The sequence below is a fragment of the Pleurodeles waltl genome, chromosome 7, assembly GCF_031143425.1.
Source record: "Pleurodeles waltl isolate 20211129_DDA chromosome 7, aPleWal1.hap1.20221129, whole genome shotgun sequence".
NCBI classification, from domain to species: domain Eukaryota; kingdom Metazoa; phylum Chordata; class Amphibia; order Caudata; family Salamandridae; genus Pleurodeles; species Pleurodeles waltl.
In genome coordinates, this window is record NC_090446.1 from 1309238189 (window position 1) to 1309255029 (window position 16841).

Below are 16841 nucleotides of genomic sequence, written 5' to 3' on the forward strand. Positions count from 1 at the left end.
AAAGGTTGATATATATTGTTATACAGTGGCCATTCGTACGCAAACATTGCAAAGCAATTACCCATTCACTCTTTAATAATTAATTGATGATTGATTAATTCTATTTATATTGCACATATAACCCAGGGGTCTGTAGCGCAGTTCTTGCAGTGATAAGTTAAAAATCGTTACAGATTGGACGCATATCATAAGTTCTTTATTGGAGCTTTCCAGAGTACTGGACACAAAACAGAGAATGCTCTGCCGCTTTTGGACTTGAGTCCAAGCCTGGAGCTGCATGATAGCATATTTTGACTCACCTATTTAATATTATATATCAAAGTGTGGCAGTAAGAGGGACCTAGTGGACCGGGCATGGACCAAACTTGCCACACACTTTATCGCATTTTTTTTTTCATTTTTTTTTTTAATTGACGTTTGCCTCTGGTCACATACCTAGCACCGACAGCTTTCACTCAAAGGCTTCTTCGAGATCTCGCTGTGAGAGTAAGAGTCCAATCCAAATATCAGAACTAAAGCCAGTTCCACCCGGTACCAGCACTAGCGACGAGGTACGGTAGCCCAGAGGTGTCAACAGTGATGGGAAGGCACAACGAACAGCTCTAACCATCTCCTGTCCTGGTACTTAAATGCTACTATGAGTGTTGCTCTATAAAGTCATTGGTTACATCACGTAATGTATCATAACTTAAGGTGTTTTATTCTCTTTTCCCAACAGTGCTCCAACTCAGAATGCAACATCGGCGCTCTCAGGAGCAGCTCAACGAGCGGAACCTCATTTCACGTGAGTCCTCTCAAGGGCTGAACAAGGGCAACGAGGGCTGGGCAAGTGGTAAAAGATTTGGTGGAGCAGCCCTGTGTGTTCAAGTTTCAAAGCACTGTTTCAAAAGTCTGTCCGCCGTGTGAAAAGTTCAGGAATTTACTCCCTGTCCTGCACCTTGTTACACTCTCTCGTGATAAACAGTCTGCCAGGCCTTAGCGTTGCAGACCCTCCTAGCCGAGTTCCTTCTTTCACTGTTCCTGTTTTTCTAACTTTCCTTCTGCTGTCACTCCTCACTTGCCTGCATTATCCCTGTCCAATGATTAGCAGGGACTCTTGGTTCCCAAATGCAGTCATTCCCTTTGCTCTCCCCAGCCCGACCCTGCATTGAAACCTATCAAGTGATAAAAGGATCCAGGCCCAGATTTCCTAAGTTTTCACGTCACAGCGCAGCAGCAAGGAATGCTATACTGCGCTGCATGAGAAGTAGAAAGCAGCAGAGCGCCAAATTTAGAGATACATACACTCCTCCCCTTCCTTATCACGGGTGCATAATTTTGCTGCCATGCGCCATGCACACACCTTTACATCATAGTGCAAGGGTGTCTGTGTGAGTCTAGCATAGGTTTTGTATTGGAAGGATATCCTTCCAGTCAGTGCTTTAAACAGGCCTGTACTGTCTGGGACTGAGTACCGGCACTTTTTTATTTTGAGAGGGAGAGTACCTGCACTTCTCAAGAAAAACGTAATACTTTTTATTGGAGAGTACCTGCACTTCTCAAGAAAAACATAATACTTTTTATTGGAGAGTACCTGCACTTCTCAAGAAAAACGTAATACTTTTTATTGGAGAGTACCTGCACTTCTCAGAAACAAGCAGGTACTCTGATACAGAGTACCTGCACTTCTATTGTTTCATTCAATCACTGCTTCCAGTACAAAATACCATGCTTAGACTGACTTTACAACTTTTCCACGTTGTATGTGTGCCGTACAGTGCAGCCCACATGCTAAGTTTGAAAAGAAAGAAGAAATAAATACATTTCTCTTTGATAGTGCCTATTTGAAATGGACGTTCATTTTTGATGCAAAACCTGTCTACTTTTATTTTGGCTAAATATGGTTTTGTGCTGGAAAGAAAATTGGTTAAAAATAAATTCACGTTAATTTGCATCACTTTGGTGACATGAACACAACGCAAAATATTAGTAAATATACCCAGCGTTATAAACACCTTGCCTTCTCCCAGCCCTACTCCTGGCTGCACTGTCCCCAGACCATATTGTGCCAGTCCTCACTGCAATCAGCCCCTTTGTTGCCAAGTGGTGCACCATCACCATCTCTATCCTCAGATGCAGAGGTGGCTTCAGTCCCCATCACAGTCAACTCCCCTCACCTTCCCCGAGCCCTCATCCATCACTGTTTCTAATCTGACGACCAATAGGTACAGGATGAAGAGGGATTATCCAACCGTACACTAGGGACTGCCCTCCAAATATCAGAAGGTCATGTTTAATCGAGGCCATCAATAACTGAGCACACTTGTGAGAAGAACTCTGACTCAGGATTTATGTCCGAACAGGAGCTCTCTGCCTATAATAGCACTACAAATGTCAAGTGGAGGATACACTGTCTTGTTTTGTTTTGCAACATGCCTTACTCAGGGAGTGGCTGTCACATATGTCCATTCGCAGACACACATGTTCTGTTTATCCCTCCATTCCGCTCAACATTCAGGAGTGATTACACAGGTGGGCCTCATCGACTAAAGTTTTCCAATATCACCTGTGAATTAATGGATTTTATCTAATTTAACACAACAAAAAGGAAGAAAAAACAAATTAAAAAAACATGAGTTTCCACTTTGCTATAAATGGGGTGCAGAAAGTGATGTAGTTTGGGAATAAAATCACAACAAAGGATTTGAATTGCTGAATTTAAGCAGAATTTGGGGCGGGAGGATATTGCGGGAGAGGGGAGAAATGTTCTGAAAGTAAATAAAACAAGCATTGGGTTGGCCATTGCCAATGCTGTGTGGGCAATGCTACAAAAAATGCTTTCTAGACTTCATATATGACTGCCCGGTTTTGTGATGTAATGTGCTTCACTTTGTCACTTTGAGTCATGCAACACTGTGTCGTTGGGGAAAAAAGGGGGGAGCAGATGACACAGAGACAGTGCTGTGTGAAAAAGGCTGCTTTATTGAAGACAGGTGCACCTAACAATAACACACCCTAGACCTTTTCCTTCACAAAACTAATGACCTCACTATACAATCATATACCTCTACTGCTTCCCCCACCCAAACCCTCCCCTCCCCTCTTCCTTTCTCGCAATCCAGAACTTCCTATTAACTGCGTGGTTGCTTACTTAGAACTCCTCTCACCTGCCAATATCTCTGTAACTGTAACTATCATAACTTCAAGCTGAACGCTGAACAACTGGCACCTCCAGGCACAGGCCAGTCTACCCTTTTCCTTTTGTCTGGGCTGCGGCTGTAATTCCTAAAACTCTGCAAATAAAGTCAACTGGACCCTGTCCCCGCAACTGCACCTGCCTCCAAGCGACTGCAAACACACAGAAAACCCTGATGTACCTGTTTCCAAGAAAATTCAACCTATCAAATATCCAACAACCACTTACCCCAACTCCTTCCTACCATAAGGACGAGAGGGAGGGAAGAAATGTTTGTAAGGCCCCCCCGCTACTATTGCCAGGTAGCAGGTCACCAATTAAAATGGTGGCATACCACACAAAATGTCGGGTTATATACCCGAACATACCTACATAGCCCACATAGCCCAAAGTAGCCCAAGCAGCCTTCAGGCTTCTCCATTTCCCCAAAGACCCTGGGGGCGTGGGGGGGAAACGTCCCTGGGTCAGCTCCCCCCAAAGCCCTGCTGTGAAAGCACTGTTTTCAATACTTTCAGATGGCTGTTGCATTACTGGCGCCACGTGATGACGCAACACGGAGGCCATCTTGGAAGTATGGAAAAAATTACTTTCTATAGAGCCCTATTTCATGATACAAAATGATGATGTGATACATGTTGCAGAATGCAATGTGGTGGCTATTTTTTAAGCATAGAAAAACAATATATACTATAGTTTTAATATGGCAAGTCACTCATATTGGAATTGCCAGTGGGAGTTTATTTTAAAACAGTCCAACATTGGCAAAATCGATAGCAGCTACCACGATGGAGAGTGCACAGCAAAGTGGAGTGCTATAACATTCAGGGCAGCCTGAATGTTATAGCACATCATTCGGTGCCTCCTGAACCACGAAGAAGCATCAAGGGGAGACAAAGATTATGTAAGGGGAGGACAATATCTAGGGCTTCACAAAGCCACCATTCATTGCCCGTCAAGCTTCGGAGTAGCATGTGCAGGGACGGAGCATGGAGCTAGTTGGGAAGAGTGAGTGGGGATGACAACATCCAGAAGAACACCAAGGCTGCCATATGGCACCTAGTGCATGTCAGAGAGGTTGAGATGGGAGAGAGGGGGCTAGTGAGGGGAGAGCAAGTGAAATAGAGTTAAAGTGATCTGAAGCGCATGACATGCTCTGCCATGGGGTGCTACACAACAAATAACATCAAAAAAAGCACTTCCACGACATTGGCAGCGGATACATCTCAACTAATCAAAAGCATCTGTAAACAAGGTATGCTCAGCGATGAGACAAACAGAACAGACAGAAAAGCCGTGCAATAAAGAGCAAGGAAGTGAGATTGACAAGAAAGCCATTTGATTATGAGCAATGGCTGACAGGAATCCCACACTGTGTAGTGTTGTATAGAATGCTCTCTGCATCAGACATATCCAGCTGCCTTTAGGAGGACCATAAACAATCTAAGCAATGTACAGAAATGACAACAATCAAATAAAAAAGAAAGAAAGAAGCGAGAGTCAGGGTGAGGAAACATAGGTAATTTTTTTGTTTGTTATAAAAGAGATGCCTAAGGGGAAAATTAAAAACTACCTCTATATCCTCCTAAAAATGTTATGGCAGATCTCTGCAGAACGTTGGATTAATGTAGATTTAGCTCTTTATAAATAGTGTTTAGTTATGAAACTTCTCTACCACCTCCTTCAAGTTTCCTTCAATTCATTGTACACTTGTAGGGTATAATCTGTCTAGGTATAACCACATTGGAGAATGATAGGCTGCACCCTGGAGAGGAAGGCTCCCTCTGCAAACGGATACACTCAAACCAATGATGCAGTTCTATTACATGCACCGAGTAGAAATACTCTCTTCACACACAAATAGGCTAGTTCTTTTACAGGGATGCTCTCATTGGGATCAACCCTGACTAAGGATGCACTCTGTGCACGGTGGTTGGGTAGTCGCTATGTAAGGATTCTCTCACTCAGTACTAATAGATATATCCTGACTATGATGCTCTTCTGGGCGTTGGTTGGTAGGGTAGACCAGGACCCGGTTTGCTCTCATTGGACAGTGATATATTAGGCAGCTAACTTCACCAAAACCTGCATGTCATGGTGTTTGACCTACCTGAAGTTACAAGGGGGAAATCCGACTATGCTTTCTTTACCACATTCTGAAATTTCTATGTGTAATAAACCTCACACAATCTGTAAGTGTGACCCCTGTGCAAATATTTGCACAGGATTTGTAATATATTGAAGACCTCACAATTGAGCTCTACAAGAATAGATTAGGTCCTGTGTTGCGTACGGTGATATTGTTGACATGAGGTGCAGAACAGTAGATGCTGAGTATGTTTCCTCGCTTTGGGCAGTGTTATGGTCTGATTGGATACTGTTGGGGTACGCGCTGATCGTGGATGCTCTTGCTACGCACGTATTCATTTTACATCTCTCTTCTTTTCTTGCCCTTCAGCTTTGAACAAAGTCCCGCCGACGGCGTCAGAGCATCTCATTAACCTTGGGCAAAACCGGGTAAGTTTCTTAATGTAGGAAGTGCTTCACTGCTGCAAAGCACCTTGGAGGATGGCTTTAGAAAGTGAGCCACACACCAGCCTCTACAGGGATTAGAGCAGTGGAACTGGTTTCTACCTGTGCACTGTCAATGTGACTGGTCCATGTCCTCTCTCGTCATAGGCAGGGGTGTAGCTATCAGTAGCTCAGCAGGTGGAGGAATGTTAGAGGCCTGTTTGGCTCCTATAAACCAATGTTTTTGTATTATCAAACCAGGGGATGTTAGGCAGTGGCGGCCCGTCATTTAGGGCAGAGGGCCCATGCCCCCCCACCTTTTCCCCTCATGAAGAGTGTCTGTCAGGCTGAACAAAGGCCAGCCTGACAGACACTCTTCATTTTCAGCTCAGGCAGCCAGGAGCAGACATGCGGGATTTGCACAGACTCCTGGCTGCCTGAGCTGAACTTTGCTGGGCTGAGGAAGCCACAGCTCCTATGGGCGTGACCTCGGCTCAGCAAAGGTGCCTCGAGACCCTCCCCCAGGTGACGAGGAAAGCGTCACCCATTGACTTCACCCTGGGCGCTTCAGGTTTAAGCCCTGAAGCGCCCAGAGCAAGTGTCAATCAGTGATACCTCGTCACAGAGTGGGGTGGGGTCAGCAGTCTCACTGACCCCATCCCACTCTGTGACGAGGCTGGGACTGCTGCCTTCCCTCACTGGCTGACCTTAGGTCAGCCAGTGAGGGAAGGCAGCAGTTCAACACTCCTGGGACCTCGAGGCTGAAGGTAAATGTGTGTGATGTTTGAAAATGAATGTTTGGTGCGTGCGTGCATGTTTGAGTGTAATGAGTGTTAATAGATGTGCGTGCATGTGTGAAAGAATGAGTGTGTGTGATGTTTTAAAATGAATGTTTGGTGTGTGCGTGCATGTTTGATTGTTATGAATGTTGTTAATGTATGTGCGTGCGTGTGTGTGTGTGTGTGAAAGAATGAGTGTGTGTGTGTGTGCTTCCCGCCTGCCACCTCCCTCCTAAAGCTGCCGGCCGCCACTGTGTTAGGGATGTTGGGTCAAGTTTCCTAGCCTGCATTAGAGTCCGTGGTACCCTTGCTATGCCACTGGTCACAGTAATGCACCTTGAGGCCCATATTTATACTTTTTTAGCACCCCATTTGCGTCATTTTGTAACGCAAAAGCGGCGCAAACGTACAGAATACAATTGTATTTTGTAAATTTGGGCCGCTTTTGCATCAAAAAGTGGCACAAATGCGGCGCTAAAAAAGTATAAATATCGGCCTTAGTGTTTCTGATGACGATAACTGTGCACTGGGATTTTGGTAGAAGAAGTGAAGGACTGGCCCATCTGCACAATGTTCAGTTTTAATTAATTTCAATGAACTACTTAATTCTACAATCACGGCAAAAACCTCGCACTTAAGGGTTTGCAGTATAGTCCATGATTAGCCATAAAGTAATGCCTGGGCCGACAGCTCCATCCTCATTTATATCTAGCAGGTTCCATCCAGCCGCCAAGTCAAGAAAACCACTTTGCCGCACCGATTGCTTGTTTACCTGAATGCCCCAAAGAGAATCCACCTATTTTCCTCCCCGCCTATCAGCTATTTTATTCATCTTTTTTTCTACCCCTTCCTGTCCAATTTGGAAATCTTACATTAAAAATATTTGTATCAATTTCATCATTAATCTAAAGTATTTCATGAGCACTCAGACCTATGAGCAGCAGATTGATGTCTGTGGCAAGTGCATTAACTACCTATCAATCAGGGATTTGTAAATCAATCAATCAGGGGTTTGTAAATCAATCAATCAGGGATTTGTAAAGCGTGCTACTCACCCGTGAGGGTCTCAAGGAAAGACCTAGATGTGCTGGCTGGATTGGAACCTGAGTCCTGCTGTCATTTAAAGCTCCTGCAATCCATAGGTGTGCCAATTAAAGCCATACACTATCTGTATCACTGAAGAGGTAAAAAACTGACCCTGCCTGTCAACCATCTGTCTGATTTAAATAATTCTACCTAAAGTACTCTAGTGCCCCCTGGTGGCAGGGTCAGCACATCAAAGCCCACTGCTAGAGAGAGCTTTAGTAGAAGCACAAATCACATCCAGATACAGCAATATGCAAGCTAGTAAATGTACATATGTTCAATAAGATCTATTATAATTCACTATCCGACCCCAAAATGTTGACAGCGAAATCTTCACCTAATATGCTGCTCGGTGTGGGTTGTTGTTCTGTGGCTCACGTGGTTAATGCACTGGCTTGCCTTCATCGGAGAGGAGAAACCCGTAAGTAGGGCACAGGTTCAAATCTTAAAGGTACTGGCTGCAGTCAGTCCATTAGATGTTTAAGTGATCGTTATAGGACGCGATCAACATTTATACTAGGAGCTCAGTATTTTAAGGGTTTAGCGCCCTTTTACAGAGGGGGTACATAATAGGGAATAATGTTGCATCTTTTTTTTAACTGAAGTGCATTTTGTTGCCATCAGCTACATGCACTGTTAAGTGTAAACTGCAGGCGAGCATAATTTGCGCTCAGTGGTGTTCCTAGAAACAAGCACAACCACCATTTAATGATAGTTTTAAGGCTACCCGGGTCATGAGATCTACGTGCCCTCATAAAAGTATGGGTCGGTGTTGATCTGGCACGAACCATTATTTCCTGTTCACACATACTACACCAGATCCCATTCCCAACCTTGCTACATGTTCTGAATCAAGACATGCTGGAAAAAACATAAAACTAGAAAAAAGGGGGCGTCTAATTCTGGACTACCCGGAAGTGACAAGAAAAAAAACTATTTGAAAACGTTTAGAATGCTTTCGTGTCTTGTGCTGATAATAAATTCGCATTTTTTTCCTCAGACAGATGACTTTTTGAAGTTCAAAGCACAGAACAGGCCCCAGAAAGTGGGCCCTGCAAAGATGCACTTTTGTAACGGTGAGTGACAATGAATCAAATTAGCCTATTCCCAATGGTCAATTTGATAATGAGGTTATTCTTATATACTGGCTCTCAGCGCTATAGAAAGACCAGTGTTGCAGTGCACCAGGCTATCTACTCTTCACTCCTCCTCAGGCCACTCCCCCCCTTCTGCTTCCTGTCTCTTTCCATCACTCCTGCAGATTTTTCGTTCCTGGTTTCTCCCTTTCTCCATTCTCTTCTTCCTTATTTCTCTCTTTTGTTCCTACCTCTCTCTTGGTCTGGTTCAAACACTAATGATTTAAAATGAAAAAAAGTCATGGGCCTCCGAAATGAGTGTCCACCACCTACAAGCACCGGCACAAATTAAGCACTTGCTCAATCTCATGCTGCGGCAAACGAGAATGCAGCATGTAGACATTTCCGGACTCCTAGGAAAGTCTGTTATGTTTTGGCAGCACCGAGCTGACGATGCACATGGTCCTACCTTCTTGACACTCCCAGTAGCCCAGTACCAAATGGTTTCACACGCCTCTGCCAGTAGAGCCTCACCCACGTATGGCAGACTCTCCCAGCCACAGGAAACCCGCCTTTAGGAAGATCAAGAGATTACAGAATAACGCAGACCTTCTGGCTCTGGTCTATTCGCGTAGGATTTGGGCAGAGCCATGATTTTTTTCTGACATGTGACTGCCTCTCCTATTTGGAACCGATTATACACATATCGTGTCCTTTGAAACTTCAAAGAATGCACACAAATGTAGACGTCTGTTTACTGAACAATTGACGATTTAGAGAAGCATTAACAAAGTCATGACGAAATAGCACACATGAAGTAAAGATTTGAATTCCATAATTAACATATTTACAAAAACCTATCAGAGAATTTCCTGATACACGAGTGCACATCTTACACCTGCCAAGTGGCTGGTTCTTTAGAGCATAATGGGACTCTTGGACCAGTGATCTGATCATGCAGGCGGAGCACTAGTAACATTAATTAAACTGGACTACACATTATATTTGGATTTTTCTTTTAGCAATTTGGTGTGAAATATTAAGGAACTTGTTTTGATTCTGCTCAGTTACATGCCCAAAGAAAATAAACAACCCTAGAAAAGAGGCTGAACTGGTCCTCTCAGTGCCAACAAATGAGACAAACTCATAGAGGTGATCCTATGTAAACGGATGAGACCAGTGCTGAACTTTCAAATAAAAACGTGCCGTGCCCAAAGCCCTCCTCTTAACTACGTGGCTGCTTCGATTAAATGTGCGAACACGGAATACTGAGGCAGTGCAATCCTGAAGCCATCTCAGGCCTCTTCAATCCATTTGCATCCCTTCCCTGCCCCTTCAGCTCACTCCTGCAGCTTTCTGCTCTCTCCTTTGTGACGCTTTTTCGTTTTTATCTCTTCCTCCGCCTTTCTCAAATGTGTCTTTTGCTCGCAATAAATGCTTGAGGCAAAAAATTAAGCGCCGGCTCTCAATAATAAGTGCCGGTGCTCCGCACCGGAAACAACAAGCACAAATTAAGCACCGGATGAGACTCGGCACACTCCTATCACCGCATGGCAGGAATGATGCCAATCACCCTAAAGGCCATGCGTAATACATCTGCCACCTTCATGGTACCAGTAATGTGAAGGGCTGGTGTGGTGCCCAAATTTAGTTGTAATGGTATCGGGGTCAACTCCACCCCACCATACTCCTGCGCTTGCAATCCATTTAGAACTGTGCTGTGATGTGCTGTTCTGTCTTCTTCGTCCTTATGATAACCCAGTTTTTCGCGAAACTATTTTCCAAGGGTCAAGCCCTCAAACTGTTAAATAATATGGTTGTTTAGACACTCGTTTCTTACAATAAGCAGAACTGTAATTTTGAGTGTTTAGAGCAGATTGATAATTTTCCATCTGGAGTTGCAAGCTATACCTTTTTTGGGTAAGATTTGACTCTATATGTTATATTTTTGTCACTCTATACAAGCACTGCGCTGCATCACGTTTGTTTAAGTAGGAGCCCCTCTCTAATGTACAATTAACCTGTATTTTGTTTTGAATTGTGTCCAAAACAATATATGTCTCCACATCTTTTATAAATAAATGAATTTAAGTCAAAGTCTGTGTCATTTGTTGACATTGAGAGGACGGACCTGTTTGGCCTCTTTTCTAAGGATTTCGAACGAATCAGACAGAATCAATGTTATTTCTACAGAGTAAAAAGCCCAGATCCTGAAGAATACAAGATCACCCAATTGATTTATTGTTTCAAAGAGTATAAAGGCAGGCTATAAGGCTTACATTTCTCCTTTTGGCAGCCACCCCGGCAGATTCCAGTGAACTGAAGGAGAAGAAAGCTCGTCTGGCCGAAGACCTCAATGAGAAGATTCTCCACCGGCCGGGGCCTCTGGAGCTCGTGCAGAAGAACATTCTTCCGCTAGACTCCACCATCAAAGACGCCATGAAGGGTAGGCTGGTGCCGCTTTACTTTGGTCTTTTTTATGAGATCCGGAGTTCTGAGCTTCCAGTGGCAGGAGGGGGTCACCTGTTCATAATCACAGGTCAGGTGCTGGCTTGATTGGAGAGGATTAGGGAGATTTCCTTGCAGCCGTCACCCCCGGAAGACCTGTCAAGCTGGTGAAGAATCAGTTACATCAAATGATCTTGATATATATCTGACTCTGCCCTAGCCTTCCCTGCAGTTCAGAAGCACTAGCTTGATAGTCCAAATCATGACCTGATTGGTCTGTAAGAAGGGTTGGAGGAGGAGAAATGGATGGAGGTATGACAGAGAGTGCAGAAAGCAAAGGAAAAAATAACAAGAGGTCTCATGTGTGTACATTTGATGATACACAGGGGCGTACTGAACATTTTGCCTTACAAGCTGGTGTCTCTGAACTCACAGCACACAAGATGAGTGAAGAGTTCTGCTCCATTCATGCTTAGCTTCCAGGGCTACTGGTCTGTCAGAGAAATCCTGATTTGTTGCTACTGCACCTCACTTTGGAGAAGGCCCAACTTAATTGGCACTTAGAGGGTTTCATGAACCTGCATGCTTCCAAGGAAGACCTTCTGCTCAATAATACTTCTTGACTATGTTGATGTAGCCTGTAATGACACGCCCACCTCATTCAAGTGGGCATTTGGATCAAAGGGAAGATGTAATGGCTAAGAATATGTACAATACTTTTTTCACAATAGACCAGATCCAGATCCCCTCCTCCTCTGATGCCTTTGCTTTTGATGATGACATCAGCACTTCTTCTTCATCAACCTCTTCTTCACCGCGATTTGCACTCTCCCCGGGCCTTGGGGTCAACCAGTCACCTACGTCAACTGGGACTGTGTTTCAGGTAAATTAGTATACATTGAGATACACTCACATGCACACATGGCTGCACATAGGTGAACTCCTTACATGCAAAGTTTGCCTTCATTCATTCAGTTTTTTGGGGCGAAGTGGTGGATATCATATTGCTTGGCACCTTCCCTTTTCATGAATCAATCCACAATGCAGAGCTCCCTGCCCCCATATTGGTGGTGGGGATTTGATACTATTGCAATCTTTTCTTGCTAAGCAGCTTCCCTAGGTGGCGAGGATATGCATTAGTTATTACGACATGTGAACATTCCTAAGGCCAACTATGTGCTACTAAGCTACACACATCCAAATCTCTCTCAAAATCAGATTCAATTATATGACAATTTAAAAAAGAAAATGAGGCACTCATGTTGAAAGTGTCAAATTTGCTTTTAGCATTGTTAGCATTTGGTTAACAGAGATGATCTAGATTAAAAGTGTTGTTTTGTTAGCAAATATTCAGATCCCTGAACAAGGCAAATTGTCCTGTGTCCCAATTTGCTCTTCATAACCAAGATAGTCAAAATGAACATGCAGTACTCCGTATGGTACCAGACCAGCAAATCTTTAATATTGTGCCTCTATAATATTGTAGCAACAGGCTTTCCAACTCAGATGATCTCACAGTATCACACAATATGGGGCCCCATCACACTGTCACCCAGTGAGGAGCCGATATTACACGGTGTGCAAACAGCTGGAAACTCCTGCAGAGAGCAGGTTTCAAGCTAAATGTTTGGATGTTCTGAGCAGTCAGTGTCGATTACGGGGTGTGAAACCTCCTAAGGACATTGGCAGCAGCCTCCAAGGCTTTGTTTTTTGGTGTTGGAGGGTTGAGGCAGTGGAATAAAATGTGGCTTGATCTATAATAAGCACTAAGCCAGGCCCCCTTTGAGGCCCCAACTTCCCCCACATATGGTGAAAAATGTTCATAAGTTGGCAGGTCAGTAGCAAAAATATTGATGACTCAAACATCGTAAACATCATTATTTATAGGTATGTATACGGTTACTGAACTTAACTCCACATCTATGTAACTTGACTAAATATATACAAGTCAAAATAGTACCCTTTAAGGCTTAAAGTGACACATAAATTATGCAATAAAGAAGTGAGAGCTCTGAGTAGTTCCCAAGTTTAGGTGGAGAGAAGCTCCTGTATTGAACACCCTACAACACCAGTGACACTCTAAATTTGCTCTGCTCAAATGTCTGCTTTTCTAGCAAAGCTTTCAAGCCTATGATTGGCACAGTGCCATCCATGCTGAGCTAGAAAGGGACAAAGTATTCTGTCATTTTTACAGCAAAGTCTTCAAACATAGGATTAGCACAGTGCCATCCACACCGAGCTGTAAATGACAAAAACCTTTCACCACTCCAGGCACAGTATTACAGTTTGAATTGGTAAAATACCATCCAAGCCAACCTGGAAAGAGCAGAAGCAATCTCTGATATTTGTTTCGCTATTATTTTAGCTTTTCAAAGAGGTTTAGCTCAGTTTAGGCACAAGGGAGCACCCAGTATAGGTAAAAACAATATCCTCCCCAGGATATTGGCGGCAGCCTCAAAGGTTTTGTTTTTTGGTGGTGGAGGGATGAGGCGGTGAAATAAAAAGTGGCTGAGGCTATAATCAGCACTAATCAAGGCCCTCTTAGAGGCCTCCTTTGAGCCCCTCCCTTTCACACAGTGAAAAATGTTAATAAGTTGGCAGGTCTGTAGTAAAAATAGTCATGACTCAAACTTCGAAAACATAACTATACATAGGTAAGTATATGCTTACTGAACTTAACTCCACATCTATGTAACTTGACTAAATATATATAGGTCAAAACAATACTCTTATCAGCTTAGAGTGACACATAACTTATGCAAAAAAGAAGTGCGAACTCCGGGTTGTTTCCAGGTTTAGGTGGAGAGCAGCTCCAGTATAGTGCACCCTACAAAACCAGCAACACTCTAAGGGGCATACTTATACTTTTTGTGCACTAAGGCAGTTTTGCATCAAAAGGTTTAGCACCGGCTTGCCCCATTCCTGAGCACCAGCCGGGCACTATATTTATGGAATAGTGCAAGCCGGTTCAAAGGGTGGGCTAACGTAAAAAAAAAAAATTACGGTAGCCGGGTGGGGTTGGCAGTGACGGTATGGGAGAAGGGGGTTTTGCATCAAAAAATGACATTGGGCAGGTTAGAGGCAAAACAAATGCCCACCACCCTAGTGGCCAGCACAGGGGACCAGTGTCCCCTGGGCATGGCCGTTGCACCCTGTGCCATGCAGGGGGCCCCAAGTTGAGCCCCCAATGGCAATTAAAAAAAAATACTTATCTATACTTACCCTCCTTATCTGGGATGGGGTCCCCCATCCTCCGGTGACCTTCTGGTGGGTGTTCCTGGTGGTTGGGGAGGGCACCTGTGGACCCATTCCATGGTGTTTAACCATGGAAATGGGTCCACAGGTCCCCTAACACCTGGTCTGCCCCAGGCGTTAAATAATGGTGCAAAGCAAGCTTTGCACCATTAATTAGCCCCTCCTCTCACCCGTGCGTCATTTTAGCACGGGGGATAAGTATGGGGCTGTGGGGTTAGCACCATTTTTTAGATGGGAACGCCTACCTTGCATCTCATTGATGTAAAGTAGGTTAACGCATCTCTGATATTAGATGTTAGACGTGTCTAACGTCAAAATATAAATATAGAGTTAGTTTTGCGCCAAATTTGCGTAAACAAATGATGCAAATTCGGCGCAAAAGGAGTATAAATATGCCCCTGAATTTGTTCACCTCAAATTTCTGCTTTTCTAGCAAGGTTTTAAGCATAGGATTAGCACAATGTCATCCATGCTGAGCTAGAAAGGGAGAAAGTATTTTGACATTCATACACCAAAGTCTTTAAGCATAGGATTAGCACAGTGCCATTTGTGCCGATCTGTGTATATATATATATATTCAAGGTATGTAGATGAGGAGTTAAGAATAGTAAATTTGTTCATACCTGCATATACTTGTCTTATGATATTTTAGTTGCCAATTTTTTGCTACAATATTATGAATATACAATATTAAAAATATGATATTGTGACATGCAATCTAATACTAAGTGTGATGGGTTGGTGCTCTTGGTAGCCAATGCCTTAATTTAAAAGACTCTGAAAGTCCCTTGCTAGTGGTCTCAAACACTGGATGCACAGTTATTGTGTTTTACAAGCTCTCCCTTGGCTTCAAGTCTGAAGAACAAATTCCTGCAGTTTAAACTACAGTTTCCTATGTTCCGCTTCAGCATAGACTTAAACGGATACCTCATGTCTTGCATCATTGTGTAGATCAAACTTTTTACCCACGGCCATAGTCTCTGTTTCCTAACTGACGTGATTCTTGCACAATTCTTTACCACTGCTAAGGTTGTCTAGCATTGCGGAATCTCTTAAAGACACATCTATTTAAATATAGCTTTTTTGTTGGAGCAGTTCACACAGGGTACATGAAGGTAGACGAGATAGTTGGTTGTTCTTTGCTTAGTTAAATTAATGTCTCACCATCATGACAGACGTATTAATGCCTTTGTGTGTATCTTCTTTCCACTTTTCCTGAAACAGTTGGACTTGCCTCAGATCTTGGAGGAGAACCAACCAATCACAGTATCTGTAGCGGAGGAGGACACCCTGGCAACCAGTGGGCCAACCAGCAATCTGCCAACACAAACTGCATCATTATTACCCAAGGTACCCAGATATATAGACAGGAAGTGTGAGAAAGGCAAGGGGCGACATATATTAGAAGGAAAGAGGGTTCATGCAGCCACTGAACCCTAGAAAGGGAGAAGAGGAGGAGCAGAAAAAGGACACTTATTTTTCTAGAATAAAAATATATGTGTTTCAAATTGGAGAATTTCTCATGGATTGGTATATCTCAAAATCTAAGAGGTATAGAAGAAGCCAGTCACATACCAGAGATTTTCCATCCATGTGACTGACTCTGCCCCAGCTATTCTTGTGTTTCAAAGACACATGCTGTCGAGAAAGCTCCTGATTTCCTTGTAGATTTGCCTGTCTCTGCCTTTCCCCAATCTTAACCTGAACAGGAAGATGGTCTATGATGAAGCTAGGGATGATAGCGTTTTCCTTGGTTGTCTTTTCTTAGATTTCCCAGATTGCCTAGAAGCACCACCCTCTCATCATGTCCACACTCAGCCATGCTCTCTTCTAGGTGGCGGCAAAGTCTCCAGAAGTGGGAAAAGGCCCCCGCCCGAAGAAGCCAAAGGACACAAAACCAAAGGTGAAGAAGTTGAAATATCACCAGTACATTCCTCCGGATCAGAAGGTGGACAAGTCCCCAGTGGCAATGGATGCGGCCTACTCCAGACTCCTGCAACAGCAGCAGATCTTCCTGCAGCTGCAAATACTCAACCAGCAGCAGCAGCAGCAGACTTTCTGTGTCCAGGCCGTGCATCCACTGACCACCAGGTAACTGTTCCTCAGTGATCCAGGGGGCCTTTTTCGGGTAACGCTATGCTAGGTAAATGGTAGGCAGGGACTGCATTTCTGGAATCACTATGTAGTCAACACTTCCGGCCAGCAGAGAACAACTTCCCCAAAAACAGTATGCTGAAAAATGCACAGGGAGCCAGTTTCCAAGCTTCTAGGAGCTTTCCTCCCAGTCTCAGTGAAACTGCACCCTGAGACTATGTTCCTCTTCTACAGTGACTAGCACCCAGAGTGTGTCCTGTTGACTGGATACTACTGTGGCTCCTCTGCCATCATTTGCTTCTACACTTAACATGTACAGATACCACTGAGTATTTGCATAGCGACACAGATGGAATTACATTGAGTTGATTTGCTTCAGGCATCTAAAAAGCAGCCTTTCTGGAAGAAGCAAGTCACCCT

The 16841-nt window shown here is 43.8% G+C and overlaps 1 protein-coding gene across 3 annotated transcripts in view; it reads left to right on the forward strand.

Annotated features, from left to right (window-relative positions):
• The window catches only part of MAMSTR (MEF2 activating motif and SAP domain containing transcriptional regulator), a 138603-nt gene that overhangs the window by 83595 nt on the left and 38167 nt on the right, over nucleotides 1-16841 (forward strand). For 2 of the 3 annotated variants that reach the window (XM_069200628.1, XM_069200629.1), the window contains exons 2-8: nucleotides 719-784; nucleotides 5631-5689; nucleotides 8549-8624; nucleotides 10921-11070; nucleotides 11804-11955; nucleotides 15552-15677; nucleotides 16162-16418. In XM_069200628.1, coding sequence (XP_069056729.1) covers nucleotides 719-784; nucleotides 5631-5689; nucleotides 8549-8624; nucleotides 10921-11070; nucleotides 11804-11955; nucleotides 15552-15677; nucleotides 16162-16418 — 886 coding nt within the window. The remainder of the gene's footprint in view (nucleotides 1-718; nucleotides 785-5630; nucleotides 5690-8548; nucleotides 8625-10920; nucleotides 11071-11803; nucleotides 11956-15551; nucleotides 15678-16161; nucleotides 16419-16841) is intronic. The other variant, XM_069200631.1, reaches the window with a different exon arrangement.